At 46.2% G+C, this 19492-nt stretch overlaps 1 protein-coding gene across 4 annotated transcripts in view; it reads right to left on the reverse strand.

Annotated features, from left to right (window-relative positions):
* Nucleotides 1-5874: 5874 nt before the first annotated feature.
* Nucleotides 5875-19492, reverse strand: part of GRAP2 (GRB2 related adaptor protein 2) — an 86025-nt gene continuing 72407 nt past the window's right edge. For 3 of the 4 annotated variants that reach the window (XM_023559903.2, XM_064283497.1, XM_010599316.3), the window contains 4 exons: nucleotides 15549-15717; nucleotides 12859-13080; nucleotides 10728-10850; nucleotides 5878-10029 (listed from right to left, as the gene is read on the reverse strand). In XM_023559903.2, the coding sequence (XP_023415671.1) occupies nucleotides 9850-10029; nucleotides 10728-10850; nucleotides 12859-13080; nucleotides 15549-15717 (694 nt within the window). In that variant the 3' untranslated portion in view covers nucleotides 5878-9849. Of the gene's footprint in view, nucleotides 10030-10727; nucleotides 10851-12858; nucleotides 13081-15548; nucleotides 15718-19492 lie in introns of all 4 variants that reach the window. The other variant, XM_064283499.1, reaches the window with a different exon arrangement.

The raw sequence follows: 19492 nt of genomic DNA on the forward strand, positions 1-19492 counted from the left end.
CCTGCACTGAGAAGCTCATAGACCAGAAGATTAATGACAAGGACCTTCCCTCAGAGCCGACAAAGAGAAAACCTTCCCTGGGAGCTGGTGCCCTAAATTTGGACTTCTAGCCTCCTACAGTGTGAGAATATATTTCTGTTTGTTAAAGCCATCCACTTGTGGTATTTCTGTTATAGCAGCACTAGATAACTAAGATACTGAGCAAATAATTTGAGAAGCTGGACTATATGAACAGGAACATGGCATCAGGATTGGTGGAAGACTCATTAACAACCTATGATATGCAGATGACACAGCCTTGCTTGCTGAAAGTGAAGAAAACTTAAAGCACTTACTGATGAAGATCAAAGACTACAGTCTTCAGTATGGATTACACCTCATCATAAAGAAAACAAAAATCCTCATACCTGGACCAGTAAACATCATCATAAGTGGAGAAAAGATTGAAGTTATCAAGGATTTCATTTTATTTGGATCCACAGTCAACACCCATGGAAGAAGCAGTCAAGAAATCAAATGCCATATTGCATTGGGCAAATCTGCTGCAAAAGACTTCTTTAAAGTGTTGAAAAGCAAAGATGTCACTTTCAGGACTAAGATACCCCTGACCGAAGCCATGATATTTTCAGTCGCCTCGTATGCATGTGAAAGCTGGACAATAAGGAAGACAGAAGAAGAATTGATGACTTTGAATTATGGTGTTGGAGAAGAATGTTGAATATCCCATGAACTGCCAGAAGAACAAACAAGTCTGTCTTGGAAGAACTATCACGAGACTGCTCCTTGGAAGCGAGAATAGTGAGACTTTGTCTCACGTACTTTGGACGTATTATCAGGAGGGACCTCTCCAGAGAAGGACATCATGCTTGGTGAAGTAGAAGGTTAGAGAAAAAGATGAAGATCTTCAATGAGATGGATTGACATAGTGGCCGCAACAATAAGCTCAAACATAGCAACGGTTGTGAGGATGCCACAGTACTAGGAAGTTTCATCGCACATAGGTTTCATTCTGTTGTACATAGGGTCGCTAGGAATTGGAACTGACTCTGTGGCTCCTAACAACAGCATAGTCACTTCATTTGTATAGTCTATTTTTTTGTAGTATACTGACCAATTCCTGCAAGGTGTGTAAAATAGACCAATCACAGGGCAGGCTGCAGCCCAGGACCAGACAAAAAGTATCAAACCATCAAGTTGTCTACAGCTTACCCAGGAAGTGTCAATTAATCAGGACAAAAGTAACAAACCATCTGGGGTAAAAAAAACTAAGGCAAAAACCTCAGGGTTTAGGGGAAAAAAAATCTCTCAAGCTGTTTTTCCAAAGAACCAAGGCAAAAGCCAGATAAAGTAACTCATTTCACCACAAAAGGTAAAGAATCTAAAGGGAACAAATATCTCTCTTCCTGGAAAAGTAAAAAATATGACCCATGGCCCTTTATCTCGTGTGTCAGAACTGAAATTGGACCTGTGAGTGAGTGCCCAGATTCTTGCAGGTCTAAATAGACTTCTCTCTAAGTAGCCTGAAGACTTCTCTCGAATTCCCAGTGTGGAGCATACGTCATTTGTTCATGCAGTGGCATGCTGGAGCCGGCACCTACCTGGTCATGACAGCCAATTGTCCACATCACTTTCCAACTTTGAGTAGCTTGAATTCAGCCGAGGTGGGAATATTTACACCACGGAAACTGGCAAACGGTACAATTCAGGGCTTTCCTCTCAGAGAGATGGTTGTTATACATTTACCAGCACACCACTGCATTTATTCGTTAACCATTTAATGAGGGAACTGCTTGCCTTTTTCTTCAAAAATTCTCAGTCTAGGGTGGGAGTCAGGCCAATGAATCACTGACTACAGTATAGTGTTCTGAGCACCGGGATAGAGGCAGAACAAGGATGCCACGGGAATATAAAAGTGGGACATTTACATCAGCCATGACTTTGGGGTGACTTTCTGGTGGAAACCTTGAGCTCTGAGTTAAGTGTTTCAAAGTGAGTAGTGGTTGTCTGGACCTGCCCTGTCCAGTTAGGGAGCCACTTGCCACAGGTGGCTATTTAAATTTAAACTGATTAAAATAAAACATTCAGTTTCTCAGTTGCTCTAACCACATTCCAAGTGCTCAAGAGCTACATGAGGCTAGTGGCTACCATATTGGACAGCGCAGATATAGAACATTTCCATCATCACAAAAAGTCCTACGTGTGACTAACCCGTTGCTGTTGAGTTGATTCCAACTCATAGCAATCCTATACATGTGGCTAGTAGCTGCTATATTGGACAGGACAGATACAGAAAATTACCATCATTGCAGGAAGTCCTATTGGATGGTGTTGGTCTAGAGATAAGAAAAGGTGGAAGAGAGGCAGTCCAGGCAGAAGGAACAGAATGCGGAGGACTCAGAATTAGAGGTCTAATTCGTATGACTCATTTTGGGGGCCACAAGTAGTTCAGAGCGGCTGAAGGAAAGGGTGTGTGGGAACGGGAAATGGGAGATATGTCTGAACAAACAGGCAGTTGTCTGATCACAAAACATCTTTGGTACTAAGCTAAGGGATTTAAACTCTAGCCTGAAAGAGACGGGGAGCCCCAGAAGGATTTGAAAAAGGAGTCTCATGGCATCCGCTTTGCATTTTACTAAGACCTCTCTGGCAGCCTGCTGGGTGGAGGCTGGATTACAGGGGACCAGTTCCGAGAATATTGCAGCTGCCTGGGAGAGAAGTGAAAGAAGTTTGAAAAGAGGTAGTGGCACTGGCATTGGCACAGGGAGAGGACAGAGCCAAGAGATGTGAGGGACTGGAGACTGATTGTGCCTGACCCCTTGAAGGTGCTTTCTAAGTGTTTGTTGATTGAATGAATGAAATATAGCTAAATCCAGACTGTGCAGCTGGGTGAGCATCCACTGGACCCATGTGGTAAGTCTGTTCTACAAGCATGGAGTATAGTGGCATTCCTTTTCAGCTGAAGAAGAAAGGGGCAAGTGAGAGAAAGAGAAGAGAGAAAGAGAGGTGGAGGGGAAGTTTGGCATGCCTGCCCTGTTGACGGAGAGGGCTTAGGTGAGAAGGGGAACAAGCTGTGCTCATGGAAGACTGCAGGGGACCCTAGGCCCAAGCACTGCCTCTCTGGTACCCATGGACGAGGCTACTCAGAGTTACAACACAGGCCGCTCTCCATCCCATCTCTGCCCTCAACCTCTTGCCATGGAATGCAGGGTAGTTTTGGTTTCTTGATGGATCTATCTGGTGGGTCACCACCAGCAGAGAAATGGGGCACAGAGAGGATTCCCGGCATCATGGAGGTTATTGTCGGCAGAAGGCATGCGGGAGCAACAGAACACAGCCAGAGGAGAGGAGGCACCTAAACATACGGGCAGCACCAGCCTCTCTTCCTTGGACTCTCGGAAGTAACCTGAAATGGCTAAAAGCTACTGTAACTTGGGCATCAATATTAATATGAGCTGTTTCACCTCCGCATCTGTAGACCTGAGAAGTCTGGGTTACAGAATGAATGAATAGGTGGGATGTAGCAGGTTTCACTTTCTCATTCAGTAAACAAATACTTGTTGAGCCTCTGTGTGCCATGCTGGGTGTAAAAACGTTTCCAGAACTGGTGTGATCCCTGCCCCCATGCAGCTTACAGTCTAATAGTCCAACTCGTGTCATCATCTGTGCACACGCTATTCAGGAAAAGCAAAGGGAGCCATGAAACAGACTAACGGGGAGGGTTATTTTAGATTAGGGGTCAGGGAGGTGTCCTTGAGAAAGTGGCATTTAAACAGAGACCTGGACATGGACAGGAGTTAGCAGGTGACAAGCAGGAGGTATACATTTCAACAGAGGGAGCAGCAAGGTGAAGGGTTTGGAGCAGGGGCATGAGAGCAAGGGGAGAGGGCAGAAGATGAGGCTGGAGAGAGAGGGGACTAGATTTCACAAGGCCACGTTATGACTTTGAATTTGAACTTAAGTGTAATGGGAAGGGGAGTGATGTAATCAAACGTATTTTTTTTTTTTTACAATGATTGCTCTGGCTTCTGTGTGGAGAATGGATTGGAAGGAGACAAGTGGGAGCAGGGATGACCCAGCAATTCCGCTCCTAGTTATAAACCCAAAAGACTTGAAAGGAGGGACTCAAACAGATGCTTGGACACCAATGTTCTTTGCGGCATTATTCACAATAGCCAAAAGGTAGAAACAACCCCAGTGTCCATCAACAGATGAAGGGATAAACAAAATGTGGTCTATCGGTAAATGGAATATTATTCGGCCATAAAGAGAGATGAAGTTCCGATACATGCTATGACATGGATGAGCCTTGAAAACATCATGCTGAGTGAAGTAAGTCAGACACAAAAGTCAAATCAGACTTACATGAACTATCTAGAATAGGTAAATCCATAGAAACTCAAATTTATTAGTGATTACCAGGGGCTGGAGGTGTTTCCTCAGGGGAAAACGGAGAGTTACTGCTTAAGGGGTCCTGAGTTTCTGTTTGGGATGATGAAAAGCTTTGGGAAATAGTGGTGATCGTTGCACAACATGTTGAATATGATTAATGTCACTGAAATGTACCCTTAAAAAGTGGTTAAAATACATGAGAAAATGCTCTCGATCATTAGCCATTAGAGAAATGCAAATTAAAACCACGATGAGATTCCATCTCACACCAACAAGGCTGGCATTAATCCAAAAAACACAAAATAATAAATGCTGGAGAGGCTGCGGAGAGATTGGAACTCTTATACACTGCTGGTGGGAATGTCAAATGGTACAACCACTTTGGAAATCTATCTGGCGTTATCTTAAACAGTTAGAAATAGAACTACCATACAACCCAGAAATCCCACTTCTCGGAATATACCCTAGAGAAAAAGAGCCTTCACACAAACAGATATATGCACACCCATGTTTATTGCAGCTCTGTTTACAATAGCAAAAAGCTGGAAGCAACCAAGGTGTCCATCAACGGATGAATGGGTAAATAAATTGTGGTATATTCACACAATGGAATACTACGCATCGATAAAGAACAGTGACGAATCTGTGAAACATTTCATAACATGGAGGAACCTGGAAGGCATTATGCTGAGTGAAATTAGTCAGATGCAAAAGGACAAATATTGTATAAGACCACTATTATAAGATCTTGAGAAATAGTAAAAACTGAGAAGAACACATACTTTTGTGGTTATGAAGGGGGGAGGGAGGGAGGGAGGGAGAGGGTTTTTTATTGATTAATCAGTAGATAAGAACTGCTTTGGGTGAAGGGAAAGACAACACTCAATACATGGAAGGTAAGCTCAATTGGACTGGACCAAAAGCAAAGAAGTTTCCGGGATAAAATGAATGCTTCAAAGGTCAGCGGAGCAGGGGTGGTGGTCTGGGGAACGTGGTTTAAGGGGACTTCTAAGTCAATTGGCAAAATAATTCTATTATGAAAACATTCTGCATCCCACTTTGAAATGTGGCGTCTGGGGTCTTAAATGCTAACAAGCGGCCATCTAAGATGCATCAATTGGTCTCAACCCACCTGGAGCAAAGGGAAATGAAGAACACCAAGGTCACACGACAACTAAGAGCCCAAGAGACAGAAAGGGCCACATGAACCAGAGACCTACATCATCCTGAGACCAGAAGAACTAGTTGGTGCCCGGCCACAATCGATGACTGCCCTGACAGGGAGCGCCGCGGAGAGCTCCTGAGGGAGCAGGAGATCAGTGGGATGCAGACCCCAAATTCTCATAAAGAGACCATACTTAATGGTCTGACTGAGACTAGAGGAATCCCGGTGGCCATGGTCCCCAGACCTTCTGTTGGCACAGGACAGGAACCATCCCTGAAGACAACTCATCAGACATGAAAGGGACTGGTCAGCGGGTGGGAGAGAGATGCTGATGAAGAGTGAGCTAATTAAATCAGGTGGACACTGGAGAGTGTGTTGGCAACTCTTGTCTGGAGGGGGGATGGGAGGATAGAGAGAGAGGGAAGCTGGCAAAATTGTCACGAAAGGAGAGACTGAAAGGGCTGACTCAACAGGGGGAGAGCAAGTGGGAGTAGGGAGTAAGATGTATGTAAACTTATATGTGACAGACTGATTGGATTTGTAAACGTTCACTTGAAGCTTAATAAAAGTTAATTTAAAAAAAAAGTGGTTAAAATGTTTGATGTGGTTATAAACCCTTTCCCACCATGAAATTTTAAAAAATAATTAAAAAGAGGGAATGAGCAGGAAGAAAAGTGTGGAGGCGAGTAAGTTGGCCAAGTGAGAGACGTGGTGACGTGGCCATAGTGATGAAGAGAAGTAGGGGAACTTGAGAAGTATTTTAAAAGAAGAAATGAGACAATAGATGCTGTTCTCACACCCGGTGGTGTAGACAGGCTGGAGTATTAACTTTAGACAAGGCAAAACAGGGAGAACATTTTGACCGTGTCAATCTGTCTCTGACATAGGCTGTTTTGCTTAGCGCTTTATGACTTCTTTGGGTTAGCTGAAATCTCATGATGTCATGTGGGCCATTCCCCTGCCTCCAACCAAAGCCACACAGGATGGGCGTCAATGTTACGCTTAAAGATTTCCTGAGAAAGCTTTCCCTCAGTCTTCTGTAACCTCTGCTCATGTTTAAAATAATTACCATTAGGAAATTCTCATGTATATTTCACCTGAATGCCTCTCACTCTAAGGTTATTCGATTCCTGATGGAGATGAAGATGCTTAGTTAAGTCACCTGGGCTGCCAAATATGAATGTGATGTCACATAGCCAAGGTAGCTTCTTCATTAACAACGACAGCAAAATGCCTGAATATCCCCAGAGAAGGAATCCAATTCAAGTTTTGTAGGAAGTGTTTAGCTCACCGCCAAGTTCCTTGCTCTAGCTACTCAGAGTCTGGTCTGTGGACCAGCAATATCACCTGAGAGCTAGTTAGAAATGCAGGACTGAATCAGAACCACATTTTAGCATGATCTCAGGTAATTTATATCATATTGCAAGAGGCACCTCTGCCTTAGATTACCCCAAGGTGATCTAGAAGTGGGTGGGCAGTGGCAGGTACCTGATGTTTGAGAGGCAGCCAAGCAGTTAGGAAAACCCAACTGGTCCAACAGGAACTGGCTTTTCTCTGGAAGTTCCCTGCTCTCAAGTCACGCAGAGTATTTCAGCTGAACTCAGAGACAACATGTTGTTTGCTGGTTGTGTGGCTGGTGAAAGGCACGAAAATGCTGTCAGGTAGAAACCTGGGGGTGGGGTGGGGACAAGTCCCTCAGAGCTCCCCCAGGCAGCACCAGAGCCCAGGAGAGTCAAGGCTCCCCAACTCCCCAGTGTGGACAGTTTGGTGCTCCTTCTCTTAGCTTGGTCCCTAAGGGTGCTTGTTCTCTGTGGGTGGCTTGGTGACTCTCTTGCTTTCTTCTGAGTTGCAGACATGCTAATTAGCAGGAACAAGGCACTTTTAGCACTTGAATAAAAATACCCCCACGACGCCCTTGGTGGAACAGAACGCCCAGTTCCAGGGTTTCTGAGAGCTCCACTCACACTCCAAGTGGACAGCCTCTCCCCAGCAATGACACCTGCCACCCCTGGTGTCACCCCCACCCCCCACCTGAGTGGATGTGACACAGACAGCAGACACAACCTGGCAGAACAAGGGCACTTGTTTTATTGCTGCTTTCTTGAGAAGTGTTTCCAGGCACACAATCTATACAAGAACTAAATCATTTCCCTCGGTCTTCTCTGGGGCCGGCCCTCCCACGTAATCAGAAAAATGGATGAAATTGGTGGGCTGTTTAAAGCATATCGTGTGTAAATACTGTAAAATCAAAGATTACTTTTGGCTTTTATATACCGCACCGTTTTCACATTACCTAGCACCAAAATAGCTTATTAGATCTTCTTTGCCTTGGTTTTGTCTTTCTTTGTGGCGGTTTCTTTTCTTCCCTGCCTTTCCCAGTGTTCATTCTCTCCACTCCAATTCTTCCTCTTCCCTCCCCCGTCCCTCCTTCCTATCCTTTGTCTGCCCACTGACCCATTACCCCGTCTTCCTCACTCATCCCACTTAACCTCTTGCTCCCTCCCTCTCGGTGCCTTTCCTGCTGCTCCTTAGTCTTTTGAAATGTCTTGGCTGCCTCTTCCTTTCCCTGCTTTCATTTCCAAAGGCTGTTAGCCGCTCATCACTCACCCTCTACTCCCCCTGCCTCTTCCAGGCTGTTTTCTCTTCCCTCCCAAGACCCACCACAGAGTCCATTCTTTTTTCCTTGTTCTCGAAAGGGAACGTGGGGATCAGAGAATCCTACAGTCAGAGTTGAAGGGACAGAGCTTATGTTCCACTGACAGTTACTTCGGAGTCAGAAACTCTTATTCTTCTCGTAGCACCTTCAACAATGGCTGCCCCCGTCCCTCCTCAGAGCAGGAAGGGCTGGAAAGAGAAACAAAGGAACAGGGCCTCTACTTGCTCTCCCATGCTCCCTCACCAACACTCTCACCCAGCCTTTTCTTCCGTGGCTCAGTGCGCGTATGTGCGCGCACACACACACGCAGACACACACATTCCTTCTATAAGGCAGACAGCACCTGAGTTTTGATGGTTAAGTGCCTTCTAAGTGCCCTCAATGCAGATGTGTGAGCTCTAGTCTCCACTAGCATACTCGGCTTCCTTCTCTTGGGTCTCTTCTCCCCCAGCTAGCACATGTCTGTGCTTCATATTCTGGGGTGAGACTAGGAAGCATGATTCTAGTTCAAGGAGGCCAGAGAGATCATGACAGTGGGGTTCTTTCCTGGGGAGGGGTTCCAGTAGGGGTCTGACAGTCAGATCAAACAGGACACTCCTCTCAAAGCCAGCTTCCACCTGGAGTAACTGTGAAAAAATCAATTGCTAGTAACTGTTCTTGTGAAATGGGCTTCTCTCTGTACCACTGGGCAAGGCTTCTTCAGAACACAGAAAATCAAGAGGGAAAACAGAGTCCTGACGAGACACTCTTGTAACCATATAATGGTGGCTCTAAAATTCAGCAGTCTTGGCCAGGGTTCCTCTAAGCACATTCCAGAATCAGGATATTGCATTCTTCAGAGCTGGGGAGACAGGAGTTATGTCCAGGCAAGTCACTTGAGGGTTTGTGAAAAGCCCCTCAATTTCTCCGAGGTTGGTTGCTCAAGATGTCTTAGTTTCTCCATGTTGGAGAAATTCATGTCGGCTATAAGGAAGATGTGAGGATTACCCAAGGAATGTTCCGTTGAGGAAGATGAAAGTCTCTGCCAGGCAGTGAACCAGAGGCCAGAGGCAGTGTTGCCCAGGCAGGGCCTCCACCCCAGGCCTCGGGACACCTGCTTCTTCTGCCTTGCCTTCACACCCCTCACCACTCCCAAGCTCAGACTTGCTTGACAGTCTGTTGCATCTTCATTCTCAACCTTGCTGAGCCCACCCGCAGAGAAGAGGAGGAGAGCTGGTCTGCAAACGTCAAGGTGACTGGGGCTTGCAGGTAAGCCAGAACATGCCCAACCAAGTCCAACCCCACCCTGTTGTTCTGCGTCTAACGCTGGGGTGTGGATCTCTCGGCAAAGATTCACAAGGAGGAAGCAGTGAGATCTTAAGGACAAGGAGGATTTCTGTTCCATTTCCCTGTCCCTGTGGGTCCTTCCCAAACCCCCACTGCCTTCTGCACACCCACCGAGGGGAATAGAAACATAAGTATGGATATAATTCTCCACTGAGTCCCTTTCATATCAACTGATTAATCAATCAAATTGCCAATAAATTACTACCATAAAATGTTGTGTGTATACATAGACAGATGTAGACAGTCCAGCTTTTTTCCTTGCCCCCCCTTTTGCTGGCAGCTTCAGATCAAAAGCCTCTGACCCAGAAAGGCCTCATCGTGTCATGGGTGCCACGTAGTTGGCAGGGAAGAGGCCCAGTTTGTTGTGCAGACGGCCGGTCCACCAGGATGGGTTGGAGCTATCCAGGACCTCAAGCACCTCTCCACTGCGGAATCCCAGTTCGTCATCCTCCATGGCCTCGAAGTCATACAGTGCCCGGGCCCACCGCACGCGCTGTGGGGAGAAAAAACAGGTTTGCCTGAACCGTGGGCTGGCTGGGGCCTCCTCTGAAGCCCCTGTGACACAGAAGAGGACCTGCTGGCTGCTTGCACCACAGTCAAGTCCTCCAAAAGCAATCCTCCCTGGAGGCTGACATGTGGCCTCCAGTTCCCAACTTAAAGCAGAGCCAGGATGCTCAGCCCTGAGTGCAAAGTTCCCAGAACTCACCAGAGGCATTCTTGAGACTCAGGACTTTTACTGACAAAGATGCTATTCTCCAAAGTCCCAAGAGGATCCTTGATAACTACTCTCTGCAACAATATATGGTATTTTTTCTTCCCAGTGACCAACAGACTGGCAATGTGCCCAAATTAACAGCCTGCGGTGTTAGCACAACTGAGTGGAGATGGCCCGCACTATAAAGGCAGCCGATCTCTCACCACTAGAACTGGAGCTGAGAAACACGACAGCAGGGCCAGGCCTGCAACCAAACTGGGATAAACAGGCTGGATGGTGGTAGGCTGGGGGCACCCGGCTCCAGAAGGCTCTTCCTGCCATCACTCCCCAGGGTCCACCCCCTCTATTTAGATCTCTGTGCAGCTTGCAGTCTCTCCTGGGAGACCAAACATTTCTTTAACTCCCGGTTCACCCTTTCAGTGAGCTCTGTCCCCATGGCCTTTTCCCGGGAGCCCAGCAAGGGAAGACTCACATACCCCTGCCACTTGGAGTTGTACTGGGTCTGTGTGTCTCCGGTGCATGAGGGCGGCATTCATTTCACTGCCCACGCCCAAGCCACAGTGTCCGTCGTTTATGTCGAGGCTGCCTCCACGGCGTTCCTAGACACAGAGGTGACAGAAGACCCATCACACATGGGCAGAAACATCTTACACATGTCCTGGCGCTTTTCTTGGAAGCCATGGACACAGCCGGGATTCCAGGAATACTTCCTGATGATAACAAAGCCTTAGGTGATGGAGACAGCAAGGAGCCCTGATGCCGCAATGGTTAAGCACTCGGCTGCTAACTGAAAGGTTGGCAGTTCAAACCCACCAGTGGCTCCATGGGAGAAAAGACCTGGCAGTCTGTTTCCATACAGATTATAGCCTGTCATGAAAAGTCACTGAGTCAGAAGTGATTCGTCAGCACCTAACAACAACAACAATGGAGAGAGCATTGGTGGTTCCGTGGTAGAATTCTCACCTTCAATGTGGGAGACCTGGATTCGATTCCCAGGCAATGTACCTCAGTGCAGCCACCCCCTGTCTGTCAGTGGAGGCTGGTGAGTTGCTGTGATGCTGAACAGGTTTCGTAAGCTCTTCCAGACTGAAGATGGACTGGAAGAAAGGCCTGACAATCTACTTCCAAAAAATCACTTAATGGAAAACTCTGTGGATCAAAATTGGTCTCACTGAACTGTAAACATGAAAAATTGCTCAATGTTGTATTATCTGTATTTTTATAACAACAACAACAAAAAGCTTATGGATCAAAATGGTCCAATTCTCAACTGACCATGGGCACGGCCCATGCCTGAGTAGTGGTTTGTTCTGTTGTGCATGGGGTTGCCGTGGGTCAGGGGCTGACTCAATGGCAGCTAATAACAACAATGGAGAGAGAGAAAAGGTGGGCCAAGGAACCTTAGATTCTGAAGGCAAAACGATGGCAGTTTTCGTTGATTCAACCAAGAATTATTGATGGGGCATCTACCATGACCAAGGATTTGTCATTGGAGAGGTAAGGTCCCCGACTCCGTGGAGCTTCAGTTTAGAGGGAGAAACACACAAATGTATGTGACAAGTGTTCTAGTGAGCAGAGGGGAGTGCCCAAGTCAGGCTGGGTAATCGGGGAAGGCTTCATAGAGGAGGTGGTGCTTGAACTCCAGCTTCAAGGAGGAGTAGGACCAGCCAGGGAAGGGCATTTCAGGTAGACCCATTGCCTTCTAGTCGATTCTGACTCATAGTGACCCTATAGGCAGAGTAGAACTGTTCCATAGGGTTTCCAAGGAGCACCTGGTAGATTTGAACTACCGACCTTTTGGTTAGTAGCCGTAGCTCTTAACCACTGTGACACCAGGTTCCCATTTCAGGTAGATGGAATGGGCATACACAAAGTCAAAAAGGCATGAGAAAGAACACAATGGACCATTCCGGTACCTAAAGGTAGTCCAGCTTGGCAAGAAGGTATGTCTGTGTGGGGAGTTGGGGGGAGGTAGGGCGTAGCAGGTGAGGTTTGGGGATACGGCTCACAAAGAAATTTGTATGCCCTGCTAAGAAATTTAAGACAGATGTTATCTGGCTGCATTGTCTGTCTCTGTAAGCTGCCTAAAATCCCTTCTGGAACAGGCAGGGGATAAATAAATAAATAAGCAAGGCTTCATGGCGGGTGTTAATCCTTCTTTCTTGTGGCTCACCCCAGCCAGATGGGTTAAGGGGCATGAATAGATTTGGAATTGTGCTGATAGGAAAATGAATTGTTGACTGAGTCCTCAGGGTAATGTGTGTGTGTGCTTATGCGTGTGTCTTCAGGCAGGCAGCCACTGAGCTCAGAGATTTCTTTGCCAAGAGCGGCTTCCGTATTTCTGCCATTCTGGGGGTCCCACGGTCTACTTTAGGAACTCTGTAAGTGACCAGACCTGGTGAGACCAGACAAAACGTGGGATGCTCCTCTCCTGGCAGCAACCCCTGGACTACAACAGACCCCCAGATTTCTCTGCTACGGCTGTTTCCAGCACTGGGGGGACGTTTTCAAACACTAAATGGCAGTGGGGTCCAGGTGGCCTGCGCCAGGGAGGAGGCAGGTCCTCCGTCCTACTTCATTGTGCTCCAATTCCTTCTCTGGAGTTACCTGATGAAAATGGTGATGCTGGAGGTACCGCTGCTGGGGTGGTGGCTGCGCTGCCGCGGGATACTGAGGAGGCGGCTGCTGATACTGATGGTGCTGGGCGGGCATGGGAGGCGGGTGATCGGACAGCTTGCGGTTCATTGACGGCCGGATTTCTTCTCCCACAGCTCCACTGAGGTGTGGGCCTCCCTGGGCCCTCCGGTCCAGGCTGTTGCCCCGGCGACCCTGGGAGAAAGAACAAAGATGACCTGGACCCAACCTCCCCTGATCTCCTGGTCCTACCCCATTTTCTGGCAGCTGTTCCCTGCCTTTGCTCACCAGAGCTCCAAGAAACAGCTGATGGGGTGGTGGGGGCGGGGGCAGTGAAAGAAACTCGATGGGCCAGACCCTCATGTTTTCAAAAGTGGCCTCTGCTGTCTCAGCTTCTCCCAGTTTTAGGAGTTCTGGTCTCTGGTTCACAGATGATCACTTTCCACCTGGGACCCATTTAGTTCTCTTCTAGTGTAACCAAGCTTGAATATTCTATTTTACTGACACGATGCCACCCCTTCTTATCGCATGTTGCCACACTGCTGGACATTGTACCTCCCAGATAAGCTCTGCCATTGACTTTGCATGATTTTGAGCTATCATTTATAGCCTGGTGATAGAGAGCCACACAACAACATGCTCGCAGCTCCATGGAAACCAGGCCTGCCGCTAGGCATGTTGGGAAAGAACAAGGCCTTTCTGCTTAACGCTTATGAACCGAGAGGCTTTATTATTATTTTTATTTAATAAACTCTTAACATGTGCCAGGCGCCGTCCTCAGTGCTTTACAAATATTAAGTCATTTAATTCAGTTTAATGCAGTTTCACATTGCCTTTTTTTTAATATCTGAATGTACATCCTAGTAAATTAATCCCACGATCCGTTTCCTGGTTAAAAGAATTCACGAGGCCTCGGGTAAACTTTGTTTTCCTTTTTCTGAACTTTTGTGTACACTTGGTGGGAACACCCTTTTGCCTTTGGTTCTAACTTCTTAGGCTTCAAATCAATGAATTACCTGAAGGGGGAGGGAGCCTTTATTTCCCCAAAGCACTTGTTGCTTTAAAAGTCTCAATGTCTTTTCAAATAACCTGGTCCTGGTTAGCCATGTTATTTCCTTTTGAAATATTCTATAAAGTATATATGTGTGTGAATTTTCTTATGGAAGGCCAGTAACAGTTTCTTAGTGCCTACTGTGAGCTAGGGAGGACATTAGTAGTTCAGCAGTAGAGTTCCCCCTTCCCTTCGGGAGACCTGGATCCCATGCAGGGCCCACGCCTGTCATGTGCAGCTACCACTCATCTCTCACTGGAAGCTTGTGTGCTGCTGTGGTGCTGAACGGGTTTCAGTAAAGCTTCCAGACTAAGACTAGGAAGAAAGGCCTGGCGATCTATCTCCAAAAACCAGCCTGGGTTCAGGAGCTGCCCACGGATGAAGGATCAGGGGTGGGGGTGGGGTTACAGACAGATATTAGAGAGCAACCTAGAGTCCAAGACTAAAGCAGCAGGTAGAGCTTCGTGACTGTAATGAGGTGGGGAGGACATTGGAGGAGAGAATTAGACCTGGAACTCTTGCTCTTGGAACTGTCTGGAATGTAGAGGACTGTTTTCATAGAAAATGTATAATTTTTTCATCAGACAGACCTGGCTTTGAATTCTGATTTCATCTCTAACTGCTCATATTATCTAGCCACATTATCAGACCTTTCTGAGCATCAGCTTTCTCCTTTGTAGAATGGGGATTATAACACAGACTATAGGAATACCTCCTTCACTGGGCTGCTGTGAGAATTAAATGAGATAATCAAGTTATAGCGCCTGACACAGTGTCTGTAACCGTACCGTACCCCCTGGTCTGTGGTCAACTCCTGAACCAGGCTGAAAACTATATAGAACAAAACTACGTTGTTGCTGTGTGTTGTAGAGTTGATTCTGACTCATAGTAATCCTATGAGACAGAACAGAACTGCCCCATGGGTTTCTCAGGCTGTAATCTTTACAGGAAGGAGTCCTGGTGGCAAAGTGGCTAAACACTCAGCAGCTAACCAAAAGGTTGGCAGTTCAAAGCTACCAGCTGATCTCTGGGGGAAAGATGTGGCAGCCTGCTTCTGTAAAGATTACAGCTTTGGACACCCTTTGAGGGGAAGTTCTATTCTGTCCTATAGAGTCGCTATGAGTTGGAGTTAACTCAATGACAATGGGTTTGATTTAATCTTTATGGGAGCAGATCGCCAGATCTTTATCCCCCCGAGTAGCCTTTGGTGGGTTCAAACCGGCAACCTCTCAGTTAGCAGCCAGGAGCTTAACCATTACACTACTGGGGCCCCTTAACAAAAAATAGCATCTGCAATAAGAGTTAATGTTTATTGAGTGCTTATAGCATGGGTAGGAAGGATACCAGGGATGGGAAGACATTATCTTCTCTAATCTTCACAACTGTCCTGTGAGGTGGATATCACTATTATCCCCATTTTATGGATGAAGAAACTGAGGATCAGAGAACTTTCCAGAGTCCCACAGCTTGGGAGCGTGAAGCTAGTATTTAAGCTAAGATCTGACATGAGCAAGTCTGCCTTTCAGAGGACCTACCCCACAACTGCATTTTCTTGGTGCCTCACCCTGGCCTCTCTAGATCGGGGTTGATGGGGAGGCCTCCATCCGCGTACCTGATCCTCTTGGCTTTTATCCCTTAGGAAGATCTGCTTCTGCTTGGAGATGGACGTTGTTCTGTAGTAGTCCACCAGCTTATTTAGGGATGGAAACTTCTCTGTCCACAGGAAGTAATTACCCTTGCTGTCTCGCATGACCTTGAAGTGTTGAACGTCATCTTCGTGCCTGGAGAGCAAAGTAAATCCAAGCTGTACCTTACACAGTGACAGGTTACTCTAAACCTGGACTCACAAGGGCCCTGTGGGACAGAGTACAACAGAGTGGAACTGCCCACAGGGTTTCCAAGGCTGTAATCTTTATGGAGGCAGGCCTCCACATCTTTCTCCCACAGAGCAGCTGATGAGTTCGAACCGATGACCTTTCAGTGAGTAGTCAAGGACTTAACCACTGCGCCACCAGGGCTCCTTCAGATTGCTCTAGAGGGGATTTTTATAGCAGCAGGAGGCAATCATATGAGCTGGAATCGGTCTAGGAATCTAGAGCTAACCTCTTACAGGAAAACAATGTCCCAGTGCCTTAAGGACTAAGAAAGGTCCCTAGGTGGCGCCAATGGTTTGCACTTGCTACTGATCTAGAGAGCTGCAGAAGAGAGGCCTGGTGATCCACTTCTGTAAAGATTACAGCCGAGAAAGCCCTACAGCGCAGTTCTACTCTGTAACGACGGGTTGCCAGGAGTCAGAGTTGCCTTGGTGACAACTGAGTTATATTTTTTGGTTTTAAGGACTAAGAGGTGGCAACGCCTGTACTAGTGAGTCCTGTTGTATGCTAACAACTCCATCAAGACTCGGATGCAAGTGGTTTTCCAAGCCCCTCTTATCTTTCTGTTGTCAGAAATACTTTGAGCCATCTCCTTTAAGCCCATAAACTAGCCCTAAACAAAACAAAAAAAAACCCCATTGCTGTTGAGTCAGTTCTGACTCATAGCGACCCTATAGGACAGAGTAGAACTGCCCATAGGGTTTCCAAGGAGCGCCTGGCGGATCTGAACCGCCAACATTTTGGTTAGCAGCCGTAACTCTTAACCACTGTGCCACCAGGTTTCCAAACTAGCACTAGCTGGGAAGAAAATACCCTCTTCCCTGAGAAATTTGTCACACTTTGTTCTCTATGAAATGGGGGTCTCTGGGTTTTTGTTTACGTTTTTCATAAATAAAGTTACGAAGTGTTTTGAGTTTTTTGGGAAAAAAAGCTGTTATACAGAAATACCTAGAAAAACACGTGGTAACATGTTTTACAGTTGGAAAGAAGCTCGGAGATTGTTTAGCCTAACTGATCCATTTCACAGATGAGGACACTGAGGGTCAGAGAAGTGAAGACCACGGGTCAAGTTTACTGTGAGTAAGCAGCAGAACTCAGATAGGAACCCCGGGTCTGTGATTCCGGTCTAGCAATCTCGGCCTATTACACCATTTAAACATGCTGACTTCCTTTGGAGTCCCTAGGTGGTACAAAGTTAACACACTCGGCAGCTAACCCAAAGGTCGGAACCTACCCAGAGGCACCTCAGAAGAAAGGCCTGGAGATCTACTTCCAAAAAATCAGCCATTGAAAACCCTGTGGAGCAGAGTTCTCCTCTGACACACATGGGGTCTCCATGAGTTAGAATTAACATGACAGCAATTTTTTCTTCTTTTTTTAAATTTCTTTTAGCTCAGCACGTTTTGATATCAGTCTGGACTCACATGTGATGGGCAGATTTATACCAAGGTTGGAGAAGCTGGATTTTATCCATTTGGAAAGGGGACTGGTCCTTTATTGCTAGCTTCTGTCTTCCTCCATCACTACCAAGTCCTTCTCTTTTGGATATAAAGTTGATTTTTCCAACAGACATACATTTATATCTTAAAATGAACTGAGACTAAAGTGATACCAATTGCCTGGTCCACTAGAAAGGCCAGGGATTTAAGGGGTCTTGGAGAATAAAGACACCTTGGAAAATCAGTGGCGGTTTCTTAGGGATAGATTCAATGGCATGTGTTCAGAAGGGGAGAGATATTCCCAGCTTCAGTCTCATACCCATGGGCTGGGGTCTGCTCATAGCCAGGTGAAGCCAAAGGCTGTCATAACCTCTTGCTTGACTGCTTTGGGACAGTAATCAACATGTTGCCATCCCTGTATAATCTTCCCCTTGGATTTTGGCTTCTTCACTTGAAGACCACATGGCTCAGCTAGTAATCATTACTCCTCACATCTTGGTAAGGAAGAGCAAATATTCTTGTGATATTGTAATTATTCACCCCCTGCCTTTTAGTGAAAGCACTCAGAGTCCAAAATATTAACCCTTTCACTCTCCTAAGCTGCGAAGATGGATGTCAGGGTAGAGTTGGTCGCCTGGGCCTATGGAGAGAGAATGGCCTGACCGTGGTCTCAGGTTCCGAGAGGAGCAGAGAAAGGGATGTAACTCAGGGCTCCAGACTTTCACGTCTATTATTCCACATACCTAACAAATGCTAAGCAATGGAATTACAATTAGCTCTTAATTATCTGTGCTCACGACAGGAAGCAGATGTATAAATAAAAATTATTTTGCTTTGGAATACATTCTGCTGCATTTCTGCAGGAGATGTTATAATAATTACGGTGATAATCACCATTAGAAGAAGTTGCATTGCCTCAATACCTGGGAAGATCTGGGCAGAAATCAAAGCTGACCGTGTTGTAGAATTTGCTTTAATCAAGGAAATATCAACCAGAATTCCTAGCTGAAAAAGCCAGAGTCAAATTCATGCAAACCAAAAGCACCAAGAGATGCCCTTCAATCTCACGATTTACTTAGTCTGGACTATAGTCTGGGCCCTTAAGAAATAGGTGTGACTTGTAGGATGTCTTAATAGAGCAAAATTTCATTTATGGTGACCTAATTTTTTTTTTTTTTTATCAAGTTTAGAATTTCTGATACATCAGTATTGGCCTGAGCTAGATCTTACCATTGCCCAAGGTGTGAAAACGAAAGTTTTAGTTAAGGATAATTAAGTATTTAAGCAAGATTGCAAGGGCAATGCTAAAAAGACCAAACTCTTTTCAAGCACTTTAAAGGTACCAAAAAATCAAAACAAAATTAAAAAACCCAAACCAGTCACCACTAAGTCAGTTCCAACTCATGGCAACCCCATGTGTGCAGAGTACAACTGTGCTCCACAGGGTTCTCAAGACTGACCTTTTGAAAGCAGGTACCCAGGCCTTTCTTCAGAGACACCTCTGTGTGGGTTCAAACCTCCAACCCTTTGGATAGTAGTCGAGCGCTTAACCCTTTGTGTTCCCTAGGGACTCACAGGCACACACAAATGGTCGTATTTGTATTTTTAAGTTACTATTTGTAAGTCATTCCTATCTATTCTTTAAAATATCTGTTCTTCTTAAATAGTAAAGTCGCCACAGTTTATCACCTATCACCCAAGATCAGACTGATGTACTGAAAACAGTAAAGCTGTACGCGTGCCTTTCAAAATATGGAAGGATCCAGACCAGCGATTCCCGTCAATTAACTTGACAGTAACATTTTACCGTGCTTGTTGTCATGTGTTCTGCTGTCAGCATTATTTCCTGCACTCTCAAATGTGGTCACCAAGTCTGGTAGGTGACTTGTAATATCCGACACGCTGACCACAGGCAGAGGGTGTTCAGACTTGGGGCTTCTGACTCTGGGGCTGTGTAATGTGGATGCCTGGCCTGAGTCACTTCCTCCTGGCTGCTGCACCGTTTGCAGAATTTCGCTGTTATAATCCCCCACCCCCAGCCTACTCTGGCTCTGCTCTTTTGTTCTCAGTTTTCCTGCATTGTACCTTGTTGAGGTAGCTCTTTAGCTCTGGTTTTTGTACAGCCACTTAAACTACAAAATGACTACTTGGGGTTTCCATTATTCTAGGACCCTTTCTTTTAGGCATATGTCAGTAGTAAAAGAAAAGGTGAAGATCTAAAGCCCAAGAGGGATAGGTACAAC

The sequence above is a fragment of the Loxodonta africana genome, chromosome 4 (assembly GCF_030014295.1).
Source record: "Loxodonta africana isolate mLoxAfr1 chromosome 4, mLoxAfr1.hap2, whole genome shotgun sequence".
Classification (NCBI taxonomy): domain Eukaryota; kingdom Metazoa; phylum Chordata; class Mammalia; order Proboscidea; family Elephantidae; genus Loxodonta; species Loxodonta africana.